Source organism: Papio anubis, unplaced genomic scaffold (genome assembly GCF_008728515.1).
Source record: "Papio anubis isolate 15944 unplaced genomic scaffold, Panubis1.0 scaffold251, whole genome shotgun sequence".
Lineage (NCBI taxonomy): Eukaryota > Metazoa > Chordata > Mammalia > Primates > Cercopithecidae > Papio > Papio anubis.
Window position 1 is genome coordinate 55,559 of NW_022162579.1, and position 12,244 is coordinate 67,802.

General features: G+C 41.2%; 1 protein-coding gene across 7 annotated transcripts in view; it reads right to left on the reverse strand.

Moving 5' to 3' along the window:
• The window catches only part of LOC101012144 (zinc finger and BTB domain-containing protein 25), a 22,654-nt gene continuing 10,410 nt past the window's right edge, over positions 1 to 12,244 (reverse strand). For all 7 annotated transcript variants that reach the window (XM_009211725.4, XM_003901921.3, XM_017961240.3 and 4 more), the window contains exons 2-3: positions 7,121 to 7,300; positions 1 to 1,659 (exon numbers count right to left, since the gene is read on the reverse strand). In XM_009211725.4, coding sequence (XP_009209989.2) covers positions 525 to 1,659; positions 7,121 to 7,293 — 1,308 coding nt within the window. In that variant the 5' untranslated portion in view covers positions 7,294 to 7,300 and the 3' untranslated portion in view covers positions 1 to 524. The remainder of the gene's footprint in view (positions 1,660 to 7,120; positions 7,301 to 12,244) is intronic.

Sequence of the window (12,244 nt, forward strand, 5' to 3'; positions counted from 1 at the left end):
TTTGGTATATCTTAAAATAAATTTTTATACATTATAACATATGTATAACATATAGTTATGCACTAAAATAAGTATTAATTTCCTATATGGAAGAAAATATTTAAAAATAATTCTTGTAGGAGTGAATTCATGTGAAATGTAGGCAGAAGTGATAGTTTAGAATATGCTTTAAAACAGATTTCATTTACTTTATATTCAATCTGATTTTACTGGTTCTGTAACTGGAAAAACTTAGAAATTCTATAAATAACTATTTAAAGTTTCCATATTTCTACATTGATTTCTGATTTCTAAATTGTAATTTCATTTGTGAAAAGTTCACAGTAGTAATTGAATGTTACATTTTAATAGCCACATATTAATATGTCTTATGAGAAGATCTAATATATACAACCTTAAAACCATGGATAAGCTGTGAAGAAAAAAAGTCAACCAAACTTGAGGAGGAAAATAATTTATGAATAAAAAATGCCATGCGAATTTTCTTTTTCAGAATTGGTATAAAAATTCTGAAAGAGAAGCTGCTACTCAACTAGGATAGCATCCACATTTTCTTGTGTAAGCTCTGACTCTAAGGCACAAGGCAAGTCTAAGTGTTCTTGTGACAAGCGAGAACTTTTCAGGGAGACATGAGACCAGTTGTCACAGTATGGCTGAAATCTCTGGGCCAATGCATTACCAAACCTTTGGCATCGGTTATATCTGTAAGATTTACCTTTGTGTGTATACATGTGTTCCAACAATTGGCTCTTTCGAGGGAATTTATGACCACAGATGGTACAGCTCATTTTTCTTTTCCTTGAAAAAGAAAAATTACAGTTTAATTCTACTGGCTCTGCGTCTTTGGAGATCAAAGATACTTGACTGATCTGCAAAGGCTCTGTGGTATCCCGGTTGGTGTGGTCTGGCTGCTGTTCATTCTCCTTAACAATGAAGGAGCTGAGCCTGTGGCATTCAAGGGCCTTGCTGTTTTCATTAAGGGGATGCACTTCACCAAGGTCATTGCTTTCCAGAATGGAAGCAGGAACACCGAATGGCAGGGATCCAGACACATGTGTATGGAGATGTTGCCTTAGCTTACCACGGGAATCAAAACGTTCCCCACAGTAATGGCATAAGTGTATTTTGATACTGTTTTCAGTAGAAGTGGGGCCTGTCACCTCTGATGAGGGTGAGGGGTGGCTCTGGGAGATCACAGATTCTGGGTCACATCTCTCCTGCTTGATGGAAACTGGGGGCTTCTGGTGCTCCTCCAGCGCCTGGGTGACAGGATGGGCCCTCTGCTGGTCTGCAGTGCCATCATCCAGACCAATAGCAAGAGACAGCTGTAACTGGGGGTGGTCACCCTGGACAGCAGCTCTGTTTCCACTGTTACTAGAAGGAGCTTCTTTGACCTCCAGTCCTTGTTTCACAACTGTTTTTTGGGTTGTTGAGATCTGAATGCCATATAAATTTGAGGACTGCACAGTCTCCAGTGAGAACACTTGATTCATTTCAGTTGCAATGTGAGAAAGGTAGTCGGCGTGAAGAAATCGAATCCCTTCCTCCAAACGACTATGATCCACAATCTGCTTTGGCCCTTTCCCCGTGTACATAATATGCAACAAATAGCTGAATATGTCAGGTTGGATGTCAGTTGGCTGTATTTTTATGCATTCACTGTTAAAAACAAAAACAGACCCACAAGAAATGAAACACAACCTAGTTGGCCTTTCAGCTAACAGCATAGTCTGAGACTAAAGCAATTTCTTCCTAAGAAGTTCAAACTTAGCAATCTGCCTTATAAAACATGGCAACACTTAAACTTTCATTTTATACCAACTTTATGGCCTACCAAAAAGTCTTCCTGTATTCAATCTACTGCCTAAAGTTAGGAAACATAGACACATTCCGATTAGTTCAACGTTAATCGAATGACTCCTAAGTGATATGCACTATACTAGATGCCAGGGGTAGAAAATTGATGAATAAAATAGGTACCCTGCTCTTAAGGAATTTAACAGTCTGTCGAGTAAACAATCAAAAGAACTAAAAACAGGGACTCAAAACAGATACCTGTATGCCAATGTTCACTGCAACATTACTACAGTAGCCAAAAGGTAGAAAGAAGCTGAGTGTCCACCAAAAGATGAGTGGATAAACACAAGATGGCTTACACATACAATGGAATATTATTCAACCATAAAAGAAGGAAGTTCTGATACCTGCTACAACGTAGAGAACCCCGAAAATATCATGCTAAGTAAAATAAGACAGACACAAAAGGATGAGTATTGTATAAAATATCTAGAATAGGGAAAGTCATAGAGATAGAAAGTAAATTAGCGGTTTCCAGGGGTTGAGAGGGTGAGATGGGGCATTATTGCTTAACGGGTACAAAGTTTCTGTTTGGGGTGATAAAAAAGTTTTGGAAATAGATAGTAATAATGGTTGTACAACATTGTGAATGTGATTATCACCACTGCATTGTATAATTAAAAATAGTTAAAATGGCAAATTTTACATGTTTATAGCCACAACAAAAATATCTTAAAACTGTTGAAAGAATCTATTGAAATCGGCCAGGTGCAGTGGCTCACGCCTGTAATTCCAGCACTTTGGGAGGCCAAGGCAGGTGGATCATCTGAGTTCAAGACAAGCCTGACCAACATGGTGAAACCCCGTCTCTACTAAAATTACAAAAAACTAGCCGGGTATGGTGGCACACGCCTGTGGTCCTAGCTACTAGGGAGGCTGAAGCAGGAAAATTGCTTGAACCTGGGAGGCAGAGGTTGCAGTGAGCTGAGATCACACCACCACACTTCAGCCTGGGCAACAGAAAGAGACTCTGTCTCAAAAAAAAAAAAAAAAAAAAAAAAAAGAATCCATTGAAATTGATAATATTTAAAATCCAAATGCTAATCTTATTTTGGCTTCCCAAATATATTCATATATGTGTTCTTTAAACCACAAATGAGAGGCCAGGCATGGTGGTTTATGCCTGTAATCCCAGCACTTTGGGAGGCTGAGGCAGGTGGATCACTTGAGCTCAGGAGTTCAAGATCAACCTGGGCAACACAGCAAAATCCTGTCTCTACAAAAATACAAAACAAACAAACAAAAAATTAGCCAGTCGTGGTGGCATGCACCTATAGTCCAAGCTACTCGGGAGGCTGACATGGCAGGAACACTTGAGTCCGGGAAGCAGAAGTTGCAGTGACCTAGGATCGTGCCACTGCACTCCAGCCTGCGCAACAGAGCCAGACTCTGTCTCAAATAATTAAAAATAAAAATAAATAAATAAATCACAATGAATACAGGTATAATTTTGAAAAGCTTAAAAATAATCCCAAATTTCAATTTTTACATATGAATCTAGAATTCAAGTAATAGATGGAAATAAGTATGTAAGAAATCAGACATATCCCTGCAAAATTAGAATAGAGACAACCTGAAGGAAATGTTGCTATCAAGGAACAATGAAATCAGTGAATGGACTTACCTTCCCTGAAGCATAAGTTTATATCAGTGCATCAGATTGCTCTGGGTGGCAGTATGCTGACAATCCATTGCTTTAGTCTTGATACCTTAGGACTTCCCTCTTCCTCTACTGGGTTCCACTCTTAGCTCTAACCCACCCACTAACATGGTTTGTGGCAGGGCTTTTAAAAATATCAGTTCAGGGTTCTAATAACATGATTTTTAGTTGCTCAATACAGAGATACCACATAGCAGGCCTACCTTTGTATCACCTGGGTTCAGTTTAGCAAGCACATAACAGGTGCACTGAGAGCTGAACCAGCTCACAGCTCTCAAGAGACTGCTCTGAAGGTGGCGTTTCCAATATAGTGAGAGTAATCTACACTGACACTTAGGTCAGATAAGAAACTCCTTCATTTGCCAGAAAAAGTTGCCCATTACTTGTCCCCACTCCAATCTCCTCTCCACTTTGTGCCGTATGTTTCAACCATTCCGATCTATTCTGTGGTCTGAATGAGCTGGCCTGGTTCATATATCTGTATATGTTTTCATGCCATTTTTTCCCTCTGCCTATGATGCACATTCTTGAGTCCTTCTACAACATCTGAAAAACTCCTTCTGATTCTTCATGATCCAGGATCTCTGTAAAGCCCGTTCCAACCTTCTCAAAATAGGGCCACTGAAACCTTACTCTATCTTGTATACACTTCTATGACAGACTTAAGGCATTATTATTAACAGTAACAGTAGCTAACAGTGCAAAACTTTATTCTAAGCATTTCAATACTATTAATCCATTTAATCTTCTCAGTACCCATGGGGTGAGTATACTATTCAAACATTTTATAGATAAGGAAATGGAGGCACAGAAGGGTCAATTACAGCACAACTATTTGCTTTATACACATTACTTATTAGACTATGAATTGCTCAAAGACAGAGATTATAACTTACCTGTTATTGGGTGATATGGTTTGACCCATATCACCCAACTCTCATCTTCAATCGTAATTCCCATAATTCCCATAATTCCCATGTGTGGTGGGAGGGACCTGATAGGAGGTAACTGAATCATGGGGTGGTGCCTCCATGCTATTCTCATGATAGTAAGTTCTCACGAGATCTGATGGTTTTATAAGGGGCTTCCCCCTTCACCTGGCTCTCATTCTTCCTCTTCCTGACACCATGTGAAGAAGGAAGTGTTTGCTTCCTCTCCTGCCATGATTGTAAGTTTCCTGAGGCCTATCAAGCCCTGAGGAATTGTGAGTCAATTAAATCACTTTCCTTTTTAAACTACCTAGTCTCGGGCCAGGTGCAATGGCTCATGCCTGTAATCCCAGCACTTTGGGAGGCTGAAGCAGGTGGATCACCTGAGGTCAGTAGTTCAAGACCAGCCTGGGCAATGTGATGAAACCCTGTCTCTACAAAAAATACAAAAATTAGTTGGGTGTGGTGGTACACACCTGTAATCCCAGCTATTTGGAGGCTCACAAGAATCACCTGAACCTAGGAGTTGGAGCTTGTAGTGAGCCGAAATCACACCATTACACTCCAGCCTGGGGGACAGAGTGAGACTCTGTATCAAAAAAAAAATTTAAAAAAACCCCCCAGTTTCAGGTACGTCCTTACAGCAGCATGAGAACGGATTAATACACTGAGGTATAGCACAGAGCCTTACATATTGAATACTTATTCAATAAATATTTGAATGAATAAACAATTAAGGCCGGGCATGGTGACTCACGTCTATAATCCCAGCACTTTGGGAGGCCGAGGCGGGTGGATCACCTGAGGTCGGGAGTTCTAGATCAGCCTGACCAACATGGAGAAACCCCGTCTCTACTAAAACCACAAAATTATCAGGGCGTGGTGGTGCATGCCTGTAATCCCAGTTAACTCAGGAGGCTGAGGCAGGAGAATCACTTGAACCCAGGAGGTGGAGGTTACAGTGAGCCGAGATTGCACCATTGTACTCCAGCCTGGGCAACAAGAGTGAAACTCTGTCTTCAAAAAAAACAAAAACAAAAACAATTACAATGTATAATTGAGGCTGAACTCCTATTTCAAGTAAGGTTATTTAAAAAAACATAGAGTGTTCCGTCACTTTCAATCTAGGATGGAATAAAACTACTCTACCAAAAGGTTAGAATCTGAATACCACTTTCCTTCCCCCTCCCTATATACCTAATATGTTGGATTAACCCAAATTTGAAAAAGCAAAGTAATTTTGAAAAAATATTTGAAACAAGTGACCCTTAAACTATAATACAGACCATATGGCAGGTAGAATTAGGATACTGAAACTTTGCTATGAAAGTGTTATATGAGCCCGGGTGCAGTGGCTCACGCCTGTAATCCCAGCAATTTGGAAGACCAATGCGGGCAGATCACCTGATGTCAAGAGTTCGAGTTCAGCCTGGCCAACATAGTGAAACCCCATCCTTACTAAAAAATACAAAAATTAGCCAGGCGTGGCGGCACACACCTATAGTCCCAGCTACTTGGAAGGCTAAGGCAAGAGAACTGCTTGAACCTGGGTGGTGGAGGTTGCAGTGTACTGAGATCGCACCACTGCACTCCAGCCTGGGCAACAGAGCTAGACTCCATCTCAAAAAAAATAAAAAATAATAAAACAAAAGTGTTACATGAAATAAAAATTAACAGCTTAGTGACTAAAAGCATAGACATAGCTTCAGACAAATCTGTATCAAACTTATTGGCTATATAATCCTGCATGGGCAAGTTACTTAACTCAGTCTCAGTTTTCCTTTCCCTAAAATAGGGAGGGCAGTAGAATTTACACTACAGGGCAAATACTTAGTGCTTTGGTATGGGATAAGCCTTCAGTAAATTTTAGCTATTTTTTTTTTTTTGAGACAGAGTCTTGCTCCGTCACCCAGGCTGGAATGCAGTGGCATGATCTCGGCTCACTGCAACCTCCACCTCCCAGGTACAAGTGATTCTCCTGCCTTAGCCTCCCGAGTAGCTGGGACTACAGCTGTCCACCATGCCTGGCTAATTTTTGTATTTTTAGTAGAGACGGGGTTTCACCATATTGGCCAGGCTGGTCTCGAACTCCTGACCTTGTGATCCGCCTACCTTGGCCTCCCAAAGTGCTGGGATTACAGATGTGAGCCACGGCAACTGGCCAATTTTAGCTATTCTTAGTTTCATTCTTATTTTCCACTATGGAGCCTACCCACTGAGTATAATTACTAATGTATAAAAAATTATTATAATTTAGCCAGGCACAGTGGCTCACGCCTGCAATCCCAACACTTTGGGAGGCTGAGGCAGGCAAATCACCTGAGGTCAGGAGTTCGAGATCAGCCTGACCAACATGGTGAAACCCTACCTCTACTAAAAATACAAAAATTAGCCAGGCGTGGTGGCACGCGCCCATAATCCCAGGTACTCAGGAGGCTGAGGCATGAAAATCGCTTGAACCTGGGCAGTGGAAGTTACAGTGAGCCGACATTGCGCCATTGCACTTCAGCCTGGGTGACAGAGCAAGACTCCATCTCCAAAAAAAAAAAAAGAAAAAATTATAACTTTACTTCTTAGGGTGACTCTGTAACAAAGAATTTCCAAAATGATATTATAATAAGGCTTATATAAATCACAATATTAAAAATTCTTATTTACAAAAACACATCCTTACCTTGTTTGGTGAATAAATATCATCTTGAAATAGTTAGAAAAAGCAGCAAGCACCGCTCTGTGGGCTTTGAAGTAAACATCTCCAATTGCAACTGTGCAATCACACAGAAAACCAAATTCTCGCTGCATGTTCAGTTGTTGGAGAAGAACAAGGCTATGGCTGGCAGTGTCCATTGTGGTTCTGAAAAAACGACAAGATAAATATATATAGGTGTGTATTTATATACGCATTACTTTTTATTAACATAAAATTGTCTACAGTTCACACAAACCTACAAAGTAACAAGGAAACCTAAATTTAAATGAAATTATTCAAGTTTTCCATCCTATTACTTTCACTGCAAACACGGCTAACACTAAATTCCTCCATTATGCCAACTGATATAAACTCTGCTGAACCATAAAATATGACCCTTTTTCCTCTGATAAGAAGATAGCTTGGTATGAGTGACACACGAAGACAGACCTGTCCTTTTCCATCTATGTGAACACAATGTTTCTAATCTTGTTTCCTCATTAGAAAAATGAAAATGAGATACTGATTCCTGCCTCAGAGTTAAATGAGATAACTTATGTGAAAACCATGTTGTAATGGAAACTGCTACTTGATGTCAGCTATATGTTAATAACATAACAGGGTATCCTGGCTGAGCTAGAGATGTCACTCCTCCTCACGGATCCTCTGGTACTCAGGGGATACTGGCCTCCCACCTCTCATCAAATGTTTAGGGGACTTATCAGTCACAGTAGCTCAGGAACCCTTAAAATAGATGTCAAGCCACATCCCCAATTTAATTGTGGCCCAAGAGCCTCATGAGAAAGAACTTAAGCCGGTGCAGTGGCTCATGCCTGTAATCCCAGCACCTTGGGAAGATGAGGCTTGAGCCCAGGTATTCGAGACCAGCCTGAGCAATATAGTGAAACCTCATCTCCACAAAAAATAAAACAATTAGCTGGGTATGGTGGCATGCACCTGTACTCCCAGCTACTTGGGGGGCTGAGGCAGGAGGATCACTTAAGCCTGGGAGGTCAAGGCTGCAGTGAGCTGTGATCACACAACTGCACTCCAGCCTGGGCAACAGTGAAACTGTCTCAAAAAAACAAAACAAAACAAAAAACCAAAAAAAAAAAACCACAAACAAAAAAGAAAGAACTTAAACCCTGATCTCATCTGGATTCAGATGCACATTAGAATGTAGGTTCCCAAAGGAAGTAGAAGGCAAGGTGGAACAACTGTCGGGGGAGCCTATATGAGGAAGAATATGCAGAATTCTGGCCGAGAAGCCGAGTATAAGCAGCAAAGACATTCAGAAGTGCCCTGGTTTCAGGCAGGTGCGAGACTATCTCATCTTCTCTACCCTACTGTGGAGAGAGCCCTGGTAGCTGTAGTATAAAGGGCATCACTGGGTGGCCAGGAGAACATCCTTTGAAAGAGCAGACACTGAAAAAAAGAATGAGGTTTCCACACCAGCCAGTTAGACCAAGGTCTAAGGAGGTCAGTGATGGAATGCGGGGTTAGCCGTCTGGAGACAGGCAGTGGCTTGGGCAGCAGACAGCTAAGTGATCAGTAATATAATAAATATAGCTAACATTTTATAGTGCTTCCTATGTGTCAAAAATTAGCCAGGCATGGTGGTGCATGCCTTAGTCCCAGCTACTTGGGTGGCTGAGTCAGGAGGACATCTTGAGCCAGGAAGATCGAGGCTACAGCGAGCCATGATCATGCCACTGCACTTCAGCCTGGGTGGCAGAGCGAGACCCTGTCTCAAAAAAAAAAAAAAAAGCCGGGTACGGTGGCTCACGCCTGTAATCCCAGCACTTTGGGAGCCCGAGGCGGGCGGATCACGAGGTCAGGAGATCGAGATCATTCTGGCTAACACAGTGAAACCCCATCTCTACTAAAAATGCAAAAAATTAGCTGGGCATGGTGGCGGGTGCCTGTAGTCCCAGCTACTTGGGAGGCTGAGGCAGGAGAATGGCGTGAACCCAGGAGGCAGAGCTTGCAGTGAGCCAAGATCGCGCCACTGTACTCTAGCCTGGATGATAGAGCGTGACTCCGTCTCAAAAAGAAAAAAAAAAGGTAGAATCTATTAAAACTACATATTTAATGTACTGATGTGGAATAATCCCCAAATTTTATTATTATTATTATTATTAGAGATGAAGTTTTGATCTTGTTGACCAGGCTGGAGTGCAATGGCTCCATCTCAGCTCACTGCAACCTCCGCCTCCCAGGTTTAAGTGAGTCTCCTGCCTAGCCTCCCAAGTAGCTGGCATTACAGGTGCCCGCCACCATGTCCAGCTAATTTTTGTATTTTTAATAGAGATGTGATTTCACCATGTTGGCCACGCTGGTCTCAAACTCCTGACCTCAGGTGATCTGCCCACCTCGGCCTCCTAAAGTGCTAGCATTACAGGCATGAGCCACTGTGCTGAGCCTAACAAAATAAAAATCTATATTGACAATTTCAGCATGTGAAAAACGTGTCTTAGAATCAATGAAATGATTATTTTTTGAATAATAATCAATTTTTTGAAAAAACTGAAGTATCTTAAATTAGCCTGATAAATTGTCTCAAAAAACAAAAACAAAAACAAAAAAACACCAAACCCTCAGATCATAAACATTTTCACCAGTTCTTCCCATTATGTAGTACAATGAACTACTGAACCACAGGGAAATGAGACATAGCACACTAATAAGCCACCCATATGGGAATCTTATGGTTAATGGTCTATGGGTAATAGTTAAATTCTTCACTTATTCAACAGATTTTTTGAAGAGCAATTTAATAAAGAAAAAATATGTAAAAGCGTGCATTGTACAAGGCATGGAGACAGAAAAAAATGACAGATGTTACACTCAAGATTACAGGCTCACAGGAAAGATAAAACATCAAACCATAATTATAATATGAAATAAATGCATTTAGTAGCATAGAGCAGTTAGAGAACATGCTATCAGAGGGAGACAAACACAGGCAACTCAATGGGAAAGAAGGCCAGGCAGAAAAAAAATAAAATGAATAAAATTACTGGGAAGAATATGAATATTTAGGTAACAGAAGGATTCAGTCTGGCATAGAAAAAAAACCAAAGTAACAGAAATAATGAGATGTGGTCAGCTCACAAAGGATACTGAATATAAGACTGAAAAGTAGTATAGTGTTTGAAATCAACTATCTAAGACGTTTGAGTAAGAACAGCATGATCAGTTACCTTACTCTGTGGGAGGGAGAACAGAGTGTGGTAGTTAAAGCTTGAACTAAAATCAGACAGCTTAAAATTTTAGCTCTGCCATTTACTAGCTGCATGGTCTTGGCAAGATACTTAACTCTCTGGGCCTCCATTTCACTTATAAAATATGGATAATGACAGTATCTAACTTAAAAGTTATTTGAATTTAATGATATAATGCACTTAGAAATAGTGGGCCCATAGTAAGTGCTTAATAAATACGAGGCATTATCATCATCACCATCATTAGGCATGAATCAAGACTGCTCTAATAGCAACATATAAAAAATATTAGCAAGGGAAAAGGCATGGAGAAAGAAAAGACTGGCTAGAAGCCTACTATGATATCAAAGTAATTGTGGTGGGAATGGAGGAAGGAATACAAGAGATACATTAGACACAAAACTGACATGACTTGGCAACAGATTGGATGTGGTCACCACAGAGATCAAATCAAAGGTGAGTCTCAGAATTCCAGCTTGGGTAAATAGAAGAATTCATCCATTCCTTCAGATCACATTTTCAGAGTAACTGCCACGTGCTAGGTGTTGATATAAAGGCAGAGTCCCAGAACATTAGAGAAGTAGTACAGAAACTGGCTTGATAAGAGGCTCCCACCTCAAAAAAAAAAAAAAAAAAAAAAAAAAAAGGCCAGGTGCGGTGGCTCACACCTGTAATCCCAGCACTTTGGGAGGCCGAGGCGGGCGGATCACCTGAGGTCAGGAGTTCGAGACCACCCATGGTCAACATGGTGAAACCCCGTCTCTACTAAAAATACAAAAAATTAGCCAGACGTGATGGCGGGTGCCTGTAATCCCAGCTACTCAGGAGGCTGAGGCAGGAGAACCGCTTGAGCCCGAGAAGCAGAGGTTGCAGTGAGCCAAGATCACGCCATTGCACTCCAGCCTGGGCAACAAGAGCGAGTTCCGCCTCAAAAAAAAAAAAAAAAAAAGAAGAAGAAGAAGAATAGAGGTTTCACCTCAGACACCCTGAGCTCCAAATGTCTACCAGATACCTAAGTAGAAATGTTATGTTTAGTGATCAGCAGAGACAAGAAGCAGGACTGGGCTCTAGAGAGAGCAGAGCCGGGGAGGGAGAAGAGGCCTCTAAAATGACAAGGCTGAAGTAACCAAGTATGAAAATAATAAAGTAGACTAAAAAGTAGAATGAAATAAGAGGGAAAAAAGCTAAGAATGAATCTTTGGAAAACAGAAAAGACACAATAAGACAGAGAAGGAGAAATAAGAAAACATCGTCATTGAGGAAAAGCAATGACCTTGCAGAAAGGAGGTGGCAATGGTGCAAAATAACTGACGAGAAACATGGGGGTGAGGCCCATTACAAACATGTCGAGTGTAATGACCAAAAGATTCCTGGTGACCTCTGACAATAGCACAGGAAAGCAGCAAGGGCCAAATATTTGACTGCAGGGGATATTAGAAACCAGAGGCTAGGCCAAGCGCAGTGGCCCACGCCTGTAATCCCAGCACTTTAGGAGGACAAGGTGAGTGGACTACTTGAGGCCAGGAGTTTGAGACCAGCCTGGACAACATGGTGAGACCCCGCCTCTACTCAAAATACAAAAATTAGCCGGGTGTGGGAGCATATGCCTGTAATCCCAGCTACTTGGGACGTTGAGGCCGAAGAATCACTTGAACCCAGGAGGCAGAGGTTGCAGTGAGCTGAGATCCATTGCACTCCAGCCTAGGCAACACAGCGAGATTCTGTCTCAAAAAAATAAAAATAAAAATAAAGAAACCAGAGGGCATAAAGCCTAGACACAGACATGACAGGACAAGACAATAAGGGAGCTTCAGATCAGAAGAAGACCCAAATGCACCTCTTCCCTTTACATATGAAAGAAACCTGGAGTAATAAACTCTGAAAC